Source organism: Antrostomus carolinensis, unplaced genomic scaffold, assembly GCF_000700745.2.
Source record: "Antrostomus carolinensis isolate BGI_N321 unplaced genomic scaffold, ASM70074v2 scaffold9397, whole genome shotgun sequence".
Taxonomy (NCBI): domain Eukaryota; kingdom Metazoa; phylum Chordata; class Aves; order Caprimulgiformes; family Caprimulgidae; genus Antrostomus; species Antrostomus carolinensis.
In genome coordinates this window covers 6,842-29,254 of record NW_010325394.1, presented here as the reverse complement: position 1 = coordinate 29,254, position 22,413 = coordinate 6,842, and the positions used below count along the sequence as shown (strand labels likewise).

Sequence of the window (22,413 nt, the reverse complement as noted above, 5' to 3'; positions counted from 1 at the left end):
CAGTCTCTACAAGGGTAGTTGAACTGAAGCTGGTGCAGAAGCTGAAAGCTGCACAAGCTTAGAGACAGGAGGTCCTGGAGTGGGGAGATCTAGCTCTCAACCAGTTAAAGACTTTGCTAATAAACTTGTAGATTGTGATGTTTGTTTACCCTTGCTCTATAATATAATATCAAGGCTACAAGAAGCTCTAATAGATAAGTGTCAGAACTATAAATAAAAACGAGCGTTCACCAGAGAGAACATACATACCAGTGAATTTCAAAACTGAAACATCACCTAACCTTAGGCAATGTGGTCAGTGATACACTACATCATGTTTTCAAAAACACAAGGTAGTGAGAAAATGAGGGTTCAGTACCTCCCGGTAAGTGTATCGGCCATCCACTAATGTTGCTCCAACAAGCCCTCCTGGACCTGCTACAGACGCAGCCAAACGGTGGCATGATATTAAGCTTCCTGTCACCAACTTCACTATTTCAAAGTTTTTCTTTAAATCTTGAATAATGCTCTTGGAAAAAAAATCAAACCAAAACAAAACATTGAGAAAAGAGGTTTTTAAGAAAATACATAAACAGTCACATGCACATAGCAGTCTGCTCTTCCACTGACATGTGTCTCTGATCAGAAGGAGTAATATTTTCCCCTCAGAGTCAGCTGTAATCCCTTCCAAGCATCCAAAGCCCCCTGACGTTAGTGTTTTCAGTATGTGCTGAATTACACGTGCTGCAGATTGCAAACACACTCCCACACCTCCCCTCAGCCACTGTATAACACATGTGACTTGCTGGTATTTTAGTCTGTTTTCCAAGAGTCAATTCAATTACAAAGCAGCTGGTCTAAACATTAGCCAGTGTTCATTTCTTAGCCTGTTAATTATTCTACAAAGAGCTGAGAATAAAATAAATTAGTCCTGACATAGCAAACAGATTTATACATATTTATACACACACACATGGAAGGTACACAACACAGCATCTCTACTTCAACAGTTTGTTTACACTACATCTCCAAACTGTACTTGTCAAAGTGTTTTTTAGTATGTGTGGGTTTTTTTCCTCCCCCCCACCCCATCTCCAAATTCAAACTTCCATGTTCTACAGAAGCAGAGCCACACAGACAAAACAAGGGCTTAAAAAAAAAAAAATCTCAGTATATAATCTTACCTTGTCTTGTTTTTGGTAAGTTTGCTTAATAAATGAACGTGTGATTTCATGGAGCTGACGTAATGCTGGCACCACCCACACAAATTGAGGATTATTGTGCTGGGATGACTAGTAGTAGGAAAGGTAAAAACAGTTACACATGTGGACATGCTCAACAACAGACTAAATTTCCTCTTAGACTCCTAGAAGCCTAACGATTTCTCTTAGTCCCGCTGTTTCAAAACAACAGCTACTAGCTCTGCTGGCTTCAGTTACTTGTTCCTGGTCCCTTTCCAAACACATTAGAGGTGCCCTTCTTCACTTTCTGTAAGAAGTCCTTTGACACACACATATGCCATTTTGCTATCCTTATTATTAAGGATATTAAACCCAAAGAACCATCTCCTTGCTAGAGAACATGCAAATTAAGTAGACAAAAAGAATTCAGTTGCATCAAGGAAAGACGATAACCACCACCGTCCTCAATTATGGGAGATGAAGCAGGCCTGTTAGGGCATAAAAGGGCAAATCCAGTCAAATGACATTGTTTATTGCTAAAGCAAGAATAATAGAAAAAAGAATCTGAAAATACTACTGAGGGTTAAAAGACAAGAAGAAATTTCTGATTGGTGCTGCAAGGAACCCTCTGATAGGAAGCAAAGGTTTGCTTAAAAAGTTTTAAGCTGCATTTTGAAAGAGATCCTACAAAGAATAACCTTCCTACCTCGTTGTTAGAACTGCTCATCACTTTTCTGGGAGGCTTCATTTTCTGTAAAGTTTGACCACACAAACCAGTACTGAGGTTGCTTGTTCAGAGAAGTGATGTCTGGTTTAAATGCTGACAACAACCAATACCACCTACATACTGAGATTAAAGTAACCTGCCCATAACAGAGAGCTCTCTACTGCAGACTCCCTCCTGAATTTGAGAATGCTGCCTTAAGATTACATTCCCTCCCAGTTTATGTCTCATTTCCCCTAATGAAGAGAAACATGAAAATTACATATTTTTAAACGTCTGCTGCATGGTTACCCCAATCCCTTCCAGCCTACAATGACAGCCTTCCTTTAGTGTTCGCCACTGCAGCACCTGTGTTAAGGCACTTGCCAGAATGTAGTTAGAAAGAATGAAGAACAGGAAAGGACAAGAGGAGATCCAAAAGAAAAGAGTCTGCAAGTTTTCCAGAGATTGAGAATTCAAAGTTTGAAATTGGTATTCATAAACACACACACACACACACACACAAAAAGTGTGATCAGTATCAAGAAGCAAGATACTCTATCTCCTCAACAACTAAAATCCTTTATAGATGCTGCAACACAGACAAAACTTAATTTATCATGAAATAAATAAATGAAAAAGATACAAGCCTTTTTCTTTATTTATGGGCATACTTCAGACAGAAGCATTCCCACAGACCTCAAGAAAAACTGCCTGCTATGTGAACAGTGCAAGACAGATTATATGCAGTCTTTTAAGCCATGAACATCTCTGCTGCTGCTGCCAGGAAACATTTTAGCCCAGGTAGCTGCAGCAATGGCTTCTTTATGTTAGATGAAAAGAGTTTAAAGTATTTTATTAAAATACAAAACTACTATGATTTAAATATCAATTTGCATTTTAAGACTGAATGGCCATGCCAGAACACATGCTTAACTCAAAGAAAACTAATCTAGGCTTTCACATGAAAGGGACAGTTAAAATACTGACATACCTTTATAGTGGTTCCATTTGCAAATTCTAACCTTGGGCCCATCCTGGTAGTTTCCCATAAACTGATCTCTCCTTGTGCTGAAAATTTGCTTAAAACAAAGGCAAGAGACTTACTATGAGTCTCATGGTCAACAAACTGGCTCACACAAAGCCTACCCCTCTCGTGGACTCCCCAAGGTAAGAACTTACAGATGGGACACGCAATTTGTGCATCTTGAAAGAAAGGGCAACATCAAGGCTAGATCACGTTTCATTTTGGAAAAGATAAAATAATAAACCAACCCTCTTTATATCCTCTATGCATTTGATGATGTAGCTTCTTTTGATTGCTTCTTTCACTGCATAGGCATCACTGAGGATTGTCAGATGTTCCTCCAAGGCCTGCTGAATAAGACTACACGGTAATGTTGGAAGATGAGCCAGCTCCCAAAGTACCTCTAGAACCTAGGGGAAGAAATGCAAGATTAGTCAGGATCTAGGAAGTACAGAGACTAACAACCCTAAGTTTAATAAAGAAAAAAAAAGAAAGAGATTTTGTTTCACATTCACATGCCTTTCCAGTGGTTGTCTCCACCCGTGCTTCCCGACCAATGCGCCCTATCAGGCTCAACAGCTTCTGTCGCACTCTGTCACTCTCTGTCTCCCAGCTCTGTGTGGCAAAGAAATAACATTCAGTATTACAGCAGCAAGCACTGTCACTCTCTGTTAAGCCTCAAGTGTACACAAAAAAACAATTTACAATTGTTTTACTGCAGGAAAACCAAAATACAAACATGTATGTTTCCACCACGCTTACTTCCTCATTTTTGTTGCTGGGAGTTACAGTACTAATTTGCCGAACTCCTTCAAATATAAACTAGAAGAGATTAAATATAATAATAAAATCTCACTTTTTAAGTACCTTAGCACTGTCTACATAATGTACTTAAAATCTAAGTCAATTAGCAGTACCAGCAGATTAGGCTTTTGGATTAACAAACAAACAAAAAAATCAGTATTAAAAGTGTTATTTTTATAGCCAGTTTTATATTTTTCTATAGAAAACAAATGTATTGAAGCCATTTGCTTTTTGGTAGGCTGGATGCACAAGTATATCTCATCAATTCTCTTCCTCATGAATGCAAATTCATGTGAAAATTTACCTTTTGGATTAGGACAAATAAATGATTGAGCTGATCAGAGCTAAACTTCACAGCAGCTGCAGCAATAATGGTATGTATGTTTTCAATCACAGTGGAGGATTGTCCTGACTAAAAAGAGGAAGGAAAAGACATGAACTTAGGTCTTAATCCCAAATGAGACAGAGAAAAATTGTCATGTAAGCATTATCCTACTATTCATAATAATGAGAGAGAAAAACAGCTTTTGATATGTTAGAAACACAAGGTAAGAACTGTTCCTTCCTCTCATTTCACTGGCAGAGGGGTCTTTGGAAGTAATTCTAAAGCAGGAAAGAACAAGCTATTCAGCCATTATTACAGCAGCTTCAAGATGCTGCAATGGCACATACTGCTGCAAGGTGTGTTGTCAGCAACACAAACATCACCATTTTTATTGCTTGGTTAAGTTCATGTGTGGGGTGTTCCATCCCTGACACTCTTCAAGGTTTTACTCAAAAGCGAGCAATACAAAGTATTCTCCCACCCTGATGGGAGCACCATGGTAACAACAGCCAGAAGGGGAGAGGAGGTATTGCATTTCATTAAAGAATAAAAGTGAGCAAGCTAGAATCATACTTCAGCTCTACTAAGCATGCAAGACTTGCTACCATGCTCACACAGACTGCAGACCTGACAGTGCCCAATGAGTTCAGTCTAAAACTTCAACATATGGACAGAGAAGAAAACCATTGCCTGCAGCAGCAGAAGACTTTTCCACATGTTATTTGCATTAAGCAGTCAAACCACCTTTCCTACAGAGCAATAAGCTGAATATACATTAAATCAATGTGAAAAGATGACTTGTCAGTCAATTATATGTATGTACCGGAAGTTAAATGGGAATTCAAGAGAGCCCAGTCTCTTTGAAGTCACACTGTGAGCTACATTCAAATTTATGCCTCCAGCCATGAAAATTAACATCCTTAGGCACGGTCTTTGGTCTAGAAAAACACTCTATCACCTATTTCAGGCTGACAACCTCTTATTCCAAGTCAAATATTTTTGCAGCCCCTTAACACTTGTTGCAAAGAACTGAACTTCATCACAAGATTTAACAGCTGTGTTACAAGAAATTGCTACAGCACTTGATTTTAAATGGGAAAGGAAGAAGTAGAAGGAAGCCTTTGCATTAATTATACTGTTAAATCAACACATCCACTTTGCAGCAGATAGATGCCTATATTATAAAGCAAAAAATCCCACCACTAGAATGTCTGCTTTTGTAAGACAGTCTAAAAGCACCTGCCTAGTCTTGGTTGCTTACCTGAATTCTCCAAATTTTAGTGAGCTCATCTAAAGATAATTTACTGCCCAGCAGTTCAATAATTCCCTTTATACGATCACAGTATTGTGCTTGGTCTATATTACCTGTGAAACAAAGAAAGGCAACTAAATTAATACATTTAAAAGAGTATTAGATACATTAAATGCATAAGAATAAATAAGTTACTTTAAAAGTGAGAACAGTTACCTTCATTTGAAAATTCTTTCTTCACTGCTACAGATAAATCAATCAGTTCAAAGAAAAGGTTCCTTGCATTTTTGTTTGTTTTGTTTTACTTCATACATCTGATAGCAGTTCACATCTACAGGGCCTTACTACTTGGAAAAAAATCCAAAGCCTCTTTTCTAGAGGTTAACAATATACAAAGATAAACTAAGAGAAAGGACCCCAGGTACAGCAGAAGACATCTGCACAGATGTCAAATAGAAGACTACATGATGGTAGCAGAATTTGCAAGGTTTTCCTTACGTTATTTTGAAAGCTGACAAAAGCCTTGAGCTCCTTTGCTATTTGTGTTCCATTAAAATGTATTGAAAGGGACAGATGAAATTTTTAAATCTAAGACATTCAAAGCACATGCCAAAACTCCTTGTGAAAGTGCTTACCTTCTAGAGCAATCGACAGGACAGAATTTTCTACCAGCCAATTTAGTAATCTGTCTGTATCTATTGCATTCTTCACTGACTTGGATACAGTGCTGTCTTCTATTAATTTTGTTACCTAGAAATTGCAAAATGTGAGATTCTAACAATGATTCTCAGATGCATTATACATGCACACAATGAAATCTATTCCAAAGGCTTACTGCAAAGCTTCAGTGTGAATTCTGAAATATTTTGAGCACAGGAGGTGTTTGGTGGGTGTTTTTTTTGGGGGGGTTTTTTTTTTTTGGTTGGCATTTTGGTTGTTTTTTGTTGTTTGTTTTGTGGAGTGTTTTGTTTTGTTTTTGTTTGTTTAGTTTACTTTTTTTAATAAACTGTTTAAAGGCAAATTCCTAACCAGAAACACCTTCTTGTCATCAGTCTCTGATGCAGCAGATTCTTATTCCCAGTGTGACACAGAAAAGCTGTCCTGTGCTGGCAGGTATATTTCTATAGATACAGCAGAATTAGGTTATCTCATGATTCTGCTTGTTACCCTCACATCAGTGTCCTATTTTTTATCCAATACAGAACCAATACAGGCTCCTCACTCTAGGGAGAAAAAGTACATTTCTGCTAAAGCCTTCAGAAGCCACGCATTTGTAATGTCACCAAGGATACATGCCATTTATGCTTAGGAACCAAACAGCAGTGAGGTTTAACATCTCAATTTTCCCACAAATAAAGAAGCAAAAAGCACAAAATAGAGACTCTAAAACACCTTACAATGTCTGCCCATTAAAAAAATGCCCTTTTTTGGGACATTTAAATTGTACAATTTCTGGAAGGAAGAGATGAACAAACAACTCTGTACTTAAAGCCACAACTCCCATGAAAAATAAACCATTTTCTTCTACTTAGATCTAAGATTCTAGCACAAAGAGCCCTGGTCCATAAACTCCAGCTCCTAAAATGTTCCTGTACAACCATAATAAAAAAAATAGAATTACATAGTGTAATGATCTGATGTAACTGGACTGAGACACCAATCAAGAATTAAGTCCTGTTTGTTTTGGATTTTTTTTCTCTCCTTTTCTCACAACAAGAGGAGGAGAGAAAAGGAATATCCCATAGGATGCTCTGAATTATCAGGGTTATCTCAGAGTGAATATTCAATGAATAGCATAGACCATTGCCTATAAATCAATCTGAAATTGTAGTTCTTAGAAAAGGTTCAAACTATGTCTAGTTGTCTTCTACATGGGAGGCCACAGTCCTTGCAGTGGCTACTAATATTACAAGCAACTCTTGTCATATTAACTTGTTTTGGTATTTATCATGAACTAAGCTTTTGCTAAGGCAAGATAATTTGACAGGAAATACTGGGCCATCTCTTTTTTAGGGTTGCTGTTTCAATGACTTACTAACAACCCATCTCACCCACACATGTGCACATGTATGTACATACACAAAAAGCAAACCTACTTCTTTGAGGGAGTTCATTTTTGCACTGAAGTGAGGAGATTTTAACATGCGCAACAGAATGTCCAGCCGCAAGTCATCTACCGCAGTTACCAAATCAGGTTGGAAGCGCATACACAGCAGTTTGATACCAGACAAGAGCTCAGGGATACTGACTAGTCTCTGTTTAAAACAAAACAAAACAAAAAAAAGGACAAATAGAAGCATTGCTATTTTTGCTATTCTGTTTCAGACTTCAATGATTCACAAAGAGTCGGTTTAGTGACCCAAAACAGACTGTTTAATCTACAAAACGCAGTACCATGCACATCTGAAAGTATTACTTGTACATTAGATATTCTAAGACAACAAAACCTCTGGTTAAAGTGAACTCTCCTGCTACAGATTTGGTACACTACATTGCTCCTCTGTAGTTACACAACCTATGCACACTTTCCAGTTTACAATTAACAATTTAAGTCTAAGTAAAAAGTTAACACTCAAAAGTTTAATAGAATTGAATGCCAAATTCAGGGTAATACAGGAAGTAGTCACAAGTTACATGGAAATTTTATCAACTTTTAGCAAATTCTCAGAAACAAATGGCTAATGCAACAGTCATACACACACAAGTTTTAAGAAATTAGCAGACTGCAAGATAGCAAGCATCTTCAAGTCAGTCAGTGAAGAGAGCATTCTGTACACTTCAGAAGGGAACCAACAAAACCATATTTGATAGCAACAGCAGTAAAGTATTTCGAAATGGGTCATAACATCAGATATCTACTGAAAAGGGCATTGAATGCAACTGGGTAAATGTATTTTTATTCTATGTCATTCAGTCTGAATTCAGAACAGGCTGTATTTTTGTCAGTGAAAATAAAGCTATTTTTCTACTATACGTTGCTAGAAACAACATTTTCCAAGACACACAATAAGTTCTTCCTAAATATTTAACACATAAAACATTACCTTGTCTTTCAAGTCCTTCTCTTCTACATTCTGTACATATTTAATCATTTTATGAATGATTGGATCCAGCATGGGCTAAAGAACATGAGAAAAGGCATGACAATCATTTTACGTTTCCTGAAATCAATTACATTACTCAAAAAATTTGGCTGCAGCAAAGTGAAATATGTAGCTGAGAACTCAGAATTATCTTAGACATAAAGCAACACCTACAACATACGTACAACAATCCTCCTAGGCACATCCAGAAAAAGAAGTAATTAGAATAAGAAGCCATTTCAGAGAGGTTTAAAAAAAAAGAACAGAACAGATCTTTCAAAATGCATCAGTTGTCAGATGCATTTGCCTCTCTGACTCCCAGTGGCTTCTTAACTACCTCCTCTTCAATTAAAGATTTTCAGTCACTTATTAAACTGACAGTTTTTGTTAGTGAGTGTAAGTGTGAATACTGGGGTATATTTACATGCACAAATACATCATGGTTAATTTTTTTCCTGTATCACAGTTTTTTCCAGTGTAAACTCTCATGTCCATGTGCTTGATCTCAGCCAAAAAGTTAAATTTAAAACAACAGCCATCCATTGGGCCAGCCTCTTTTCCCACATGCTTTACACTGATGAAGCTCACTAATGGAAGTGGCAAAGCTTCTCACTGATGCAGATGTAGGTAAGTGACTACAGATGACTGTGCTTAGAAAATGAATCTGAACATTGTCTGAGCCCTCTATCCACCACCCTCAGGATGCTCAAAGTGATTCTTGCATTCTACGCAAAGTGAGTTTTGAAGGCTTTTTGAATTAGTGAACAGTTTCACACCAACAGTTATAAACTCATTTTCAGGCCTCTGGTTTTTCAAATTTCTATGATAAAAAGAAGAGGTTCTAACGTAGCTGTCTTTCTGATACCATGCTGCCCAAGATCTACTTTAACACAGAGACCTCCATCTACATTTGAGCAAACTACTACAATCACATTTCAAGGTTTTACTATTTGCTGAAAAGAACTCATAACAAAGGCATTTTACCTGTACTACAGAAGAGTTAAGATATTCTGCACAAACTCCAAATGGCTGAACTAATGCAGAGATTGCCTGAAAGAAATACAAGAAGTATTTAGGTGCAGATATAAGAGATCTTTCCAGAACTAGTGATCTATACCTTAGAAGGCAAATGAAGGTAAGCATGATTTATCTCACAGGATGATTTCCAGTCATTTCATACAAACTGATTTTGGTGTGCAACTCCTTTACAACAACACGTGGTTCAGGAAAGAGATTTACTCTATGGCATACAGTGTGTGTTACATATTTTTGCCTGAAATAAAAAAATGCCTTTCCAGTTTTCACTAATCTTGGTCCTTTCATCATCCTGTTCAGTCTTCTCTGTCTAATCCTGTTTCAGTCAGAGAAGTAAACAGATGGGAAGGGACACATCACATTTTGGTTGCTCTCTACAGAAATGAGAGGTGTGAATACAAGATTTAAGTTTAAAGCCATACAGCAATTTTTTTCCCCACAGCATTACGTGGGAGAAAGCTTTTGAAAACATGTCATATACATGCCAAGATCTCTTCAAGGCATGATTTTATTCTTATTTACTTTGTACCCAAACTATACAACCATAGTACCCAAACTATGTATGGGATTAAATACCCAAACTATTCTATGATTCTATGATTTTCAAGTGATATCTACCATCAAAAAGTTAAATGTATATACATTTGTTCACCAATAAATAAAACTTGGTTTCTTCTCACACTGGATCAAGAATTGTGAAACTGAGTGTGCACCACTGCAATCAAAGGCCTAAATTAAGTGATACTGAAAAAGACTTTCTTCCTAAGCAAGCAGTTATTAGTCATTAAACAAAAATCAAAGTTTCTATTGCAGTATCAGGATTTAAATTGAGTTTCCTTATTCTTCTGTCACCCTCATATGTGACCCTGTATCTTTATAAAGTAGCAAATATCGATATCCCAAGAAAAGAAGTTTAATTTTCTCCAAATGACATTTCACTGAAAGCAGGCTGATTTTATACTAAAGGACAAGATTCTAAATGGTTTTCCCCTAGCCTCCTTCTTCAAAGCTTGAAAGACTATGAAGTCTCCTGAATACAGGTTAGGAAGCTAAAACTAAACAAGTTAGGCTTTGTCAGCAAAAATAGTTTAGAACTGTTGAACCAGTCAGTTTTTGATACAGCTCTTGAAAAGTTGCTTAGAATTAGACAATGTCTACCTAAGGATTTTTTTTTCCCTTAAGTAATGATTTCTATAATAAATGACAGAAGTCAATTCACTTGCAGCCAAATGCAGCTACAGTGGAAGTAAACAGAAAACCAGGGAAATACTCTTGAATTTACAGTGAAATTAGACTGACTGATATCCAACTGGAAGGCTGAATGTTAGCCAGAATGGTACACTAACCCCTCCTCTTTTCTGTGATGTCTCAAAAGCTCTTCAGTTGGGATTCTTAAGCACAGCCTCATTTCTCCAGGGCTCTGTGGAAACGTTGTTCTGGTATCAAAGCAAAGGCAGGAGGAGCAGTACCAGAAGGGACACTACTGGTTCTATGTGAAGTGTGTAATGGAAAGGGAGAAGTCTCCTGACAGAAGATGAACTTACCCCAAGTTCAATATCTTCTGAATTGAGTTTGGACTGAATTGCTGAAAATCCACCCAACTCTGCAAACTGAAATAAAATAATCAGTATTATGTTAGTGAACTATAGTATTTAAATAAGCTGTTACAAAAAATACTCCATTGAGAGTTCCTGGGATGCCAACAAGTATCCCTTATTGTGGAGTATCACATGCACCATAAGCTTTATGTTTTCATGGGAATTCAGAGGCACACTGCAGAGTAAAATTATACCTGGCACCAGTTTAAACACCAAGCTAGAAACTCTGTCTTAGGTAAAAATGGATATAGGGAAGAAAGCTAGACCACATATAACAAGAGCTGACTGGCCTAGTATGTTTGACTGGGAAACAGCACTGCAGCCTAAGCTGAGCTCTCGGTTGCCTCTAGTCATAGCTACCATGTTAGGGTAAAGGTGCTCAAGGGAGAAGGCAGCAACTCAACAAGATTATTTAGCAAGGCTCCTTCCCTACATGTAGGCAGGATTAACATCTTAACAACTTTTTTTTGTAGTTGTCACAAAAGTGAAGAGTGGAAAAACAAGTCAGGGGCAAGGAGGGGAAGAAGAAATTATCTCTGAAGCCAAATGAATTCAAGTAACAAATAAAAATTCTGCTTGGTTCACGTTTACCTACCCTGTTTACCAGATCCACCAGCCACCCATGAGGTTCCTTGAAAAATGAAAGTGTTAACAAATTAGTGGCTGCAACAATCAATGCTAAATATTTGTCTTCTGAAAAAGATTTGACAGACACATTCAGCCCATTAACCCACACCCCAGTTGCATGTACTATTATTTCAAAGAAAACAGCAATGTGTTTGTAACAGCTCCGTTACTAAGCGTGTAGCTGGAGTTCTGGGAGGTTCTCATTAGCATCATCCTTTTTTGGACTCTGCTTGACATCACTGGCCACGTGCTGTGGCAACAGTACGCACTGGGGCTGCTGACTCACAAGCAATTATATTTATAGCACATTAGCAGTGTGGAACATTACTAAAGAACCTTTCCCAAAGCATCAGATGTAGAATTTTCTCTCTATGGCCACAAAATTGTTTCCTGAAGGAGAGAACACCACCACCAAGGCTTCTTTTTTTAGACCCACCCATCTGGAACAACTGTGACAAGACAGTGCAAACCCCAAAAACTGCCTTCTTGCCAGCATGTCTGACTTGAAGATATCCTATCCTTGTCTGTTAGAAAAGCATGAATTCTCTGCTAGAACTGTACACCTGCAGTTATCCTGGTCATTTCACACTCAACAGCCAAACAGATGTCAGTCCTGAGATACCACAGATCTACCCATCCGATTGTGTGATATGTTAGACATGGAAGTACACCAATTTCTAAGTCCAGCCTCTAACAGAGAACTGGGACAATTTGAGAGGACAAATTCATTTCTACAGACCAACATACACTGAAGATCTATTTGCTGTAACTCTTGGTGACACATTTAAGCTTTCTTGTGTTATAAACACCTACTAATCAAGCAATCTTTTCTAAGAGAAACACATCTACCCTAAAAACAGGTTTTAGGGCATGGCCATGCTCACCTTCTGGAAAGTGGATATGGGTGAGACAGCATGCATGTTCCCCTCCCCGAAGACTTCTGCCCAATTTCGCTGGCATACCTTCATTCGATTCTTGAAATGATATTCGTTGTCAGGGTTAAACGCCTTGAAAGAAAAGCCCATGGCAATGAAAAACAGAGCTTATGTCAATCTTAGATTAAAACTTGTCCTGATAATGTCTGATCGTTTCAGTTTAACATTCTCCTGGATGACAGTTAAAGATCTAGCAAAAAAGAAAGTTTAACAGAAGACCCCTGCTCCTGCCTCTCTGTTCTCACTGCATAAAGCATTCTGAAGCTTCCATTCTGTATGGACAACATAGAATCACAGAATCACAGAATGGTTTGGGTTGGAAGGGACCTTAAAGATCATCCAGTTCCAACCCCCCTGCCATCAGCAGGGACACCTTCCACTAGACCAGGTTGCTCAAAGCCTCATCCAACCTGGCCTTAAACACTTCCAGGGAGGAGCAGCCACAGCTTCTCTGGCCAACCTGGGCCAGTGTCTGACCACCCTCACAGTGAAGAATTTCTTCCTAATATCTAATCTAAACCTGCCCTCTTTCAGCTTAAACCCATTTCCCACATCCAACAGCCATGTGAGCCGGATACCTGTATAAAGGGGGAGATAAAGTATCAGTTTTAAAAACATAGAGAGTGAAGTGATAGCAGATGTGATGTTTTTTTTTTTGAGAGTGCTAGTTTTCAAAAGTTTTTAGCAACACTCACCCCTTTATGAATTGCATACTGGATGTTAAAAATCTGCAGCAAGCAATGGCTGCAGATTGTAAGACAATATACTACAACTTCAATATAGTTAGAGAAAAAAGCAGCATAAATACAAAATGCCAAATACCCAAATATTAGAAACTGCATCAAAGAGTCAAATACCATTGTGAGTACACTGAGCAGGCCCACAGGAATAGGATCTTGTTTTACTCTTTCTGCAACCAGGTCCACTAGCAGCATAAGCATGTTGTATATTCCTTCATGGATTTCAGTTCCCCATTTGTGAACAGCACTCTTTTTGAAGTTTGAGTACAATCACAAAACAGGATAAATCTATCAACCCTGAGAACGTTTCCAAAGCAAGTATTTCCTTAGGGTGTACTGAACACTGTCTGGTGTGTTTTTCAGATGCTCTTCCTGCACTAATGGCATAAGAGTTAATTAAATCAAGCAATGGCTGCAGATTGTAAGACAATATACTACAACTTCAATATAGTTAGAGAAAAAAGCTGCATAAATACAAAATGCCAAATACCCAAATATTAGAAACTGCATCAAAGAGTCAAATACCATTGTGAGTACACTGAGCAGGCCCACAGGAATAGGATCTTGTTTTACTCTTTCTGCAACCAGGTCCACTAGCAGCATAAGCATGTTGTATATTCCTTCATGGATTTCAGTTCCCCATTTGTGAACAGCACTGGATGTCAACAGCTAAAAAACAGGAAAAAAACAAAAAACTTTTTGAAGTTTGAGTACAATCACAAAACAGGATAAATCTATCAACCCTGAGAACGTTTCCAAAGCAAGTATTTCCTTAGGGTGTACTGAACACTGTCTGGTGTGTTTTTCAGATGCTCTTCCTGCACTAATGGCATAAGAGTTAATTAAATTTGTCATTTCGCTAAAGAACACCTTCAATCACAGTTTATGACAGAAAATAAAATGTAGCAAACTGTTTTCCATTTCCACACACTAATAAAGGCCGTAACCTTTGCAAAGAACAACTAATTTGTTTGTAGATTGAAGCTACAACTATTAAATCACCAAGCAGGCGTGCCACAAAACTGCACTGATTCAGCTGTAATAACTGTTTGCCAATTCACACTTTTTGAGCAGTTTCTATTAGAAAACAAAGAACGTGTACCATGAAGAGAGAGGTATTTAATGCTGCTTTCCCACCTACTGAAACATGTTCTTTGAATCTGGTCTAATGTGGTTGTTTATAAAGGACACTAAGCTCCCATCTGCAAATTTCTGCTAGCTGTGTCTGAAAAGAAGCAGTTGAAAAGCTTAGTACTTTAAATACAATTCCTTTTTGTACCATTTGAAGAAGCAAGAGGGCTTCTTGCAAATATTTCAGCGAATTGTAATTCAGCACAGTCTGAACTTAGATTTCTATGGATTACCCTTCTGGAGGAGCAATCTACACTGTTTATTTAATATGCAAAAAATACCAGTGATTTAAAAGTATTATATGTAAAGCTCTTACTCTAATAGCCAAATAGAAACAGAATTTTCTCCTTAAATTTATATCTTCCTTAAATATACTTATATTCTCAGTATTTTAAAATTAGGGGTCAGTAACTTTTAAAAAGGTGTATACATATTTTTATACATATGGTCTAAAAACTGAGCAAGAAATTTAGGCAGTATCCAAAATGGGTGGAATAGTGGGAAGTAAATTGGTTTAGGAAGCTCTGTAGAGAAAATTCACAATAACCCAGAGAAGAACAGCCAGAGAGGCACATTATGCATTAAGCACTGAGGGGAAAGACAAAATCTAAACACATCATGTAAAGAGGTAAGAAACAATTTAGCAGCCCTCCAAAGAAGGAGCAGAAAGAATAAAGTTAAAGGAAATTTGATTCTGAACTTGCCATTAATGGCTGTGTCCAAGGGCTCCACTAATTACTACAGAGCTCTTCATTTAAGAGAGAAAAAAAAAGGAACAACAACAAAACCCCCGCTATGTGCCAGAATTGGCCAGAGTTGCAGAACTGGGAGTTTGTGTGATTTTAATCTAAGTCTATGTATGATTTTAGTCTAGGAAAATAATCTGACTATGATTTTAACCTAAGAACATACTCTTTAGTTACCATAGTTTCTGAAGTCAAGAACTGAAGTTACAAGACACTATTTCCATCATGAACAACACAAAAAATTGTTCCAGTTTACCTACTTACCTTTTTAAATGCTTCAGGCATGCATCTGTCCATAAACCTCTTGCAATTCTCATCAGAATCAGAAAGACCTTTACAGAAAGGAGAGTGCTTTTTTAAAGTTTTTTTTTTTTTAAAAAAAACCCCAAGCTTTTAAAGATTATCTCAGGGAGCTTGTTGCAAGTTTTTGTGAACACCAACAAAAAACAGCAGATATAAATGTAATGTGCTACTGTTCATTCATAACTAGCATGCTTTTTCAGACACAAAAAAAAGTGAGTGAAGAGAACTTGCCTTTTAGAAATAAGAAGTTTCCCAATGTTTCATCTTTTATAACTTCTTCAAGCATTATTAGCACCACAAGTACTCCTCCTTTATACTTTGTAACTTCTACTAACTTCAGACCATTTCTAATGCTTCGCAGCCTCCACCCAAAGCCAAATCTAAGTACACTCTTTTAACACAGGTAAGAAACAGGGAAGCAAACCAGAACCACCTAGCAACTTCCATTCCCCCAACAGATTATAACCCCCTTGTAGTCTGTCATCTGGCACGACCGAAAAACTATCTTGCACTCTTATTATATACCAGTTGTTGGGCACGATGCCTCTGTAACACTCTCAACCCCAGCCAAAGTACTGAATACAGAAAAGTCAAATTCAGGTCTAATGCAGTATAAGCATTTCACTAGGGAAAAACAGCCAGTTACACAAGCGTGGTACAGCATGGATTTAGTTGACAGCTTGTTTTTACTCATGGAAAATAACCAGCACAATGAAAAAAAGAGTCAGTAATTCAGCTCTGAAAAACAGTAATTCCTACAATCATTAGAACATAAAGAAACATGTGCTCCACTTTTTAAAAAAGCTTCAGTAAACGAATTAAAGGGGGAAAAAGAGAGAGACAGACATTCTTTTTACAGCATTGGGTTGAACAGTTAAATGTTAACCACTTCACAGAGACATGATCATTCTGAAGGGTGCTAAGTAAACAACTGCAAGATGAATATGAAAGACTCAACTGCCCACCGTACTGTCTATGAAACCCTTTGAACAGCAAAATCTTTCTGTGTGCAGAAAGAGAACTTACCTAGTCTTGCTAAGTAGGTGGATGCAATTAGGCACTTGCCTAGAGACTCTTCCCGCTTATAGGGGATGGACCAATGATCTGTCAAAACTCTGCTCTCCAGTTCATACAAGTTAGTTGTTGGGAACTCAATACCTTCACCAGAGCAATTACCATTTTCATCGTTTTTCTGTGAATAAAAAGGAAAGTTCAAGTAAAACAATTTTTATCTCTCCCAGACACTTCAAAGGATTTAGAAGCTTCAGAAAAAGTGGCTGTGCTTGTAACAAGCATGGCAAATTCTCAACCCTGAGGCTGCTTGTGCTTTTCAAAGTAGAATTTAATATTGCAATTTGAATGGAAGGGATTACATACCTTTATGTATTTCGTGTAGGTGATAACTACTATGTTTACATAAATAGGCAATTAGTTAGCAATTAGTTAAGTGGCAAATCTTGTTCCTTAGCATATCAGATTCTAGAGGCAAGTGATAAGTACTCAGTCCCTGTGAGACTGTAGAGTACCAACCTTGATCTTCATAGATCTCCATATTAATCCTCTGTTCAACAACTGCTGTAGAATATGGAATAGTTTATTCCAAGGGAGGCCAATTTCACCACTCTCTCACCCCAGCACGTTAAGAAACACAAGACACTAATCCAGTACATCAGGATTTTTATTTTTTTTTTACTAGCTAATTATCTAAAGACAAATTTACATCTCGAATAGAGATGTTCAGCAAGGAAGCTATAATTGTCCTCCTCCTCCTGAAGTCAAAAGCAGTTACTGGAAAATGCTGTGGAAGGCAAACAGGGAAAAAGCAAGCAGATGTCTGCAGCTAAGCTTTACAGGTGTCCTCGCCAGTGCCACTGAACAGAGGCTATTTCTGTGTACAGACAGGACACAGAATTAGCCCCGTGTTCTTTGCTAGGTGCCATATGAGGTAACTGCCTCAGGAGCGCCAAATTAAAGAGCAGACAAGTTACCCATTTATTTTCTTTTGTTTATTTTTTAACCTCACATAGATGCTAGCTACCCCACACGTCAAAGAGTTCACATGGACTGACTTTCCTGCCTTCACAACTCCAGCAGCAGAAGAAAGAACAGAATGTCTCCATCAGGCCTGGCAGCAACCAGGAGCAACTGTCAGAGGCAGAAGAAAACACAAGTGCAGTGATGCTAGCAAGATCCCCCTGAGACAGAAGCTAGGGACATGTAGGGAGTAAGGACAAGCAGGAAACACACTCAAGAGTTTAAAAAAACAGCGTCAGGAAAGCGAATGGAACAAATAGAAAGGAATAAACTGAAAGAAAGAACTGCACTCAGGAGGACGTGGTATATAAAGAATGAATTCAGTGTATGACTACAACTGTGCTTCCAGCTCTCTCTCTCTCTCTGCACTTGCTATTTGCAGGATTAGACCTGTTTATTAAAAAGTAAATGTGCCAAATTCACTTTCACAATGATTCAAAAATATTAAGCCAAGGAAACAGCAATTGTATAGAGCTTATCCTTTAAAGGTCACTGGTGCAGGTGACAATAGCACAGTGGCTGGACTTAGTAACAGGTTCTGGAGAGCAGCAGTAAAGTTTACATGAATGGAACACAAATAGTGCTCAGAAAAAAACCCAACACGTCAGTGTTTGGGAAGTAAGGTGCCACCTTCCCCCAACCCTCTACTAAACATTTAGTCCCAAGTTTGTCATTATGGGAAGTTGTACTTTAACAGACCTGAATATCAACTTCTGAAACTGTAGTTGTCTGATCCAGTACTGTGCATGGAAGTCGAATGTAATTCACATCTAGCAAAACATGCCCTGGTCAAATACTTCAAGTTTTGGAAAGAGAAGTTTGAAGGTCTAAATGAAAAGACACTGAAAGCATTTAAAACCCAAAGTTTCCTAGGAAATATCTTGTTGCACTAATTAAACAAACAACAGTTAAGTTTACAGCTTTTGTAAAGGACATTCATGCAGAACACAAACCCATTTCCTGTAGAAAATAAACATGCAGTTACAAAAAAAGCCCTTACAGTAGCAGCACAGGATACAATGATTAGTCTAATAACAGTACACTGAGTATAACGTAAACACCCAATTGCTAAGTCCCACATTTCAGTTCAGCCCAGACTTGTAGCAAAGGAAAGCACCATTTCAACAAATGATTACAGTAACTGAGCTACAGTTGCTCCATTCCCTGGAGGAAAGTGTTGACATTAAATAAAAATATCCACTGCTAACACTAGTTTAAGAGATGTAGTTGAACAGCAGCACAGACCTTCAACTGCTGCTGAAAAACTCCACCTGTTCTGCTTCCCCATCTGCATCTAAGCAATGCTGCTCTTTATTTACCTCTTTCCACACAAGTGACTCCCAGTGCCTGAAATATTATGGAAATTCATGAGAAAACAGTGAAATAACACGCTCTTCACTGTACACTCGGCTCCCACAGACGAGGACATTATCACAAATTGCACTAAGGATGCGTCTGGCTTATTGCTGAATTGAGTCTACCAACAACTTAGTGAAAACATGGGTTTTTTACACAAGAAATAACAACAGGTTCAGCACTGGGAATATTGCCCTAATAACAACGGGAACTATTTGCACTGAAGGAGCACAGCTTTGGCACATTCCACTAACGAGACAACAAGTCTTCTTGCTTCTCAGCTCTTTGCTACTAAAACCCTACCTGGAAAGAATTAAGTTTAATTATTTATTAATTTTGGAACATATCACATACAAGTAGCTTCACAGTTACTGTGAAACCTGAAACAGTCTCAAGGAAGTGCCCAGGTAGTGTAAAACTCAAATTCGCCTTCAAATCAATGATAAATTTAATACCCTGCATTTCTTGGAGATTACTGCTGTGTTCAGCTTATATTACTGCAGACTGAATCTTGTTTCAAATACCTAGTATGAATAAAGATGTCTAAAGATATATGGCTGCTCTTTCATAATTAGTGGACAAGAAAAACCCCCAACTGTTCACCATCCAACTTCTAAACGAGTGCAATGTTAGCTCAGCTCTTGCACAATGTGAAGCTGCCTCACTCACCCACACAGGCTGAGGATCTTGCTCTGTTGACATTCACAAATGCAACACATCACAGCTCTGAAAAGGTAGACACAAATAAGACTTTGTAACTGAGGAGCCAGGAACTGTCACTACAGACTCTACTGACACGGGTCCAGAGGTGAAATAAAAGTTTTTAAAGAAAGAATACACTACACATGAAAATAAATAGTACATGAGGCCGTATCAGCCTCACAAAAAGTGTTTTTTCTGTGTCTCTTTTTTTGGAAATTACATACTTTTTCTTTTTTTTCCTTTTTTAAATATATAGAGAAACTCCCTCTGTCTCCTCAAACAGATGACTTAAGAATGGTGTCTGCCAGTTGATGATGACCTAAATCAGGACTATGCAATTCTGGGTGAAAAGACTGGACTGGCACCCGAGATGTTAAGGATTTGTAGGGATATTCTCCACCAACAGAACAGTAAAAAGTAAAGAAACTATTCCTGGCAGTCAATGGGTTATCCAAAGATAAACTGTTTAAAAGTCTCTAAGAATCATCTGTTTTTTGAGATAGAAAATTGTGGTGCACATCAAACATCCTGTGACCACTCTCCATTCTGCAGCCAAGATCTTGAGACTAAAAAACACTTGCTGGCAAACCTTTACCATCATTTTCCACGCCTCCTGATAGAGCTCTTATTACAAAAAAGCCCTGAAGATCCCCCCATTCTAACAGCATTACTCGACTCTTCTGGCTTTTTTTTTCATGGTGTGAAAATGCAGTTAAGTCCAAACACACACACGCAGGCTCCCAAGAGAAACATCCTCACGTGAACAGCCTCGAGATTCTCACCCTGGAGACCTGGCACCTCCCAGAGTTGTCTGCAAGGCTAAATCAACAAAAATTTTAAAATATCTGATCAATAAAGCATTGCATAAGTCTGTAGTATAAAACCTTCCATGGAAAACTAACACAGAACAAATAATAGCCCTCACACAAAAAGTGAAATATAAATTAACTTTAATTGCTGAAAGGTCACAGTTCAAAGCTTCCAAATGTATTCCTGCAGTATTCAGCTAATTAACTCAAATATTGTTTAACTAAAGCCTGGTGTTTACCACACTGTTCACTTTACATAAAATAACAAGGGAGTTTAAGAGAGTGTTTTGATGCTAACTGGTAGTCTTAGTAATGAAATTACCGTCAAATGTTAATTTCTTAATTTAATTTTGATAGAAGGCTACCAACAGAATTTATTATCACCACAGCTAAGTCACATTATGTGCTCTTGAACCTAGTATAACTTACAAAACAGAACCCCAAAGTCATGATTCTTTCAACAACCAACAGCATTAGACTTCAAGATACCAGCAGATCAAGTAGTTTCCTTCACCTCATGGCTCTCTAATAAGTGATTTTCACAAAATTACCACCATTTTATAGCAAAAAACCCCAGATTTTTGATGCTTCACTGTATTGTTAAAAAAAAATCATATTTTGTTACTATGTACCCACAAATGGGACCAAATTTAATTTCTCTGAAAAGCAGTAATAAAAAAAAAAAAAAACTTAAAGCCAGAATTAGAAGCCAAAAATTCTAGGTCCACCTTTCAGTTTTTATCACAGACATACTAAGAAACAATGAGGAAATAAATTTCTCGATGCTTCAGCTTCCCCAGCTGCCAAGTGTCAACAGCAGCGACACTTCCCTCTGCCACAGCATGCTGATGCACCATTCCCCAGCATTACAAAGTACTGCAAGGTGCTCAGGTGGAGGCAATGTAAGAGAAATACATCAAATACCCATAAAAACAGAGTGTTTCCCTGCTCTCTGATCTACCATGTCCATCAATTTGTGGGAGAAGCTGTGAATCTTGAAGTCATGACTCGACAGTCCCTCTATCTGCCAGACTAGTGATTAAAGCAGCTTTTACTTTCACACCTGCATGTCAATTCTTTTTTCTTTTAATTAACTCCAAAAAGGAGGATATTCTGTTACCCAGAACTGAATCACAGGAGTAAGAATAAAAAGGCTTTCAAATAAATCAAAGCTACTACCCTGTACTCACACTTGAACATGTTAAGCACAAGGTACTGAATGTTTAAAAAAACTGTTACATTTTCATACCTGTAATCTATGTGCTTTTTATAAACTGGTGCTCCAGGAGCTTAAAGATCTTCTTTAAACTCATGTGAAGTGGCAGATGTGGGAACTAAATTGAAGAGTATTTCCCAGTTGTTCTTGCCATCAGATCAAACTCACTCAACCCACACCACTAAGAGCAAGCTTGATATCCTTTTATGAATATGAGAATATTAGTAAGCCTCAGAAAATGGTATCATATATGGAATTTCCACACTATGTTTCTTATTTGGCAATGAGAAAACCCACTGTGATTTCCTAAATGTTTTACTGATGAACAAACATTTATTTGCAAAGTTTAACAGTGTTTAACTGTTTTAAGTCCTAAATATCTCGCCCTTGCATTTTCATCCACAAGGAAAATATCTGTATGTAAAATTTCTGAGCACAGCATCAGACAGGAATGCTGTCTGTTATTTATGTTCTGCTAAGATAAATAAGCTTATTGGGGAGATATATGGATGTTTTATTGATTTTGCATAGAAATTTAGCTCTCTAGTTGAATTTTTCACTATGCACAACTTTACACAAGCAAATGTAGTCTTGTCATAAGAAAAAACATTAGGATTTCATCATGTTACTATAAAGGCATGATACCAGTCTGTCACTAAAGGAAAATAAATCCTGTGTTACAGGCTCAACCTAACTGAAGCTGATTTGGACTCCCACCTCACCATAAAGACATCCTAAGAAAATTCTGATTTATTTAGTGAACGTTCTCACAGAAAGCTTTGGACACTGACCTTAGCTGAGAGTAGTACAAGTCCATTATCAAGAAT

The 22,413-nt window shown here is 37.7% G+C and overlaps 1 protein-coding gene across 1 annotated transcript in view; it reads right to left on the bottom strand.

Annotated features, from left to right (window-relative positions):
• USP24 (ubiquitin specific peptidase 24) overlaps positions 1–16,661 on the bottom strand; it is a gene marked incomplete at its 5' end in the record, with an annotated part of 52,197 nt that extends 35,536 nt beyond the window's left edge. Inside the window, 17 exons of the mRNA XM_029085764.1 lie at positions 359–508; positions 1,164–1,271; positions 1,867–1,911; positions 3,139–3,300; positions 3,410–3,505; positions 3,999–4,106; positions 5,281–5,384; positions 5,907–6,021; positions 7,368–7,526; positions 8,316–8,390; positions 9,339–9,404; positions 10,934–10,999; positions 11,583–11,618; positions 12,499–12,621; positions 13,815–13,958; positions 15,431–15,498; positions 16,496–16,661. Coding sequence (XP_028941597.1) covers positions 359–508; positions 1,164–1,271; positions 1,867–1,911; positions 3,139–3,300; positions 3,410–3,505; positions 3,999–4,106; positions 5,281–5,384; positions 5,907–6,021; positions 7,368–7,526; positions 8,316–8,390; positions 9,339–9,404; positions 10,934–10,999; positions 11,583–11,618; positions 12,499–12,621; positions 13,815–13,958; positions 15,431–15,498; positions 16,496–16,661 — 1,791 coding nt within the window. The remainder of the gene's footprint in view (positions 1–358; positions 509–1,163; positions 1,272–1,866; positions 1,912–3,138; positions 3,301–3,409; positions 3,506–3,998; positions 4,107–5,280; positions 5,385–5,906; positions 6,022–7,367; positions 7,527–8,315; positions 8,391–9,338; positions 9,405–10,933; positions 11,000–11,582; positions 11,619–12,498; positions 12,622–13,814; positions 13,959–15,430; positions 15,499–16,495) is intronic.
• Positions 16,662–22,413: the final 5,752 nt, after the last annotated feature.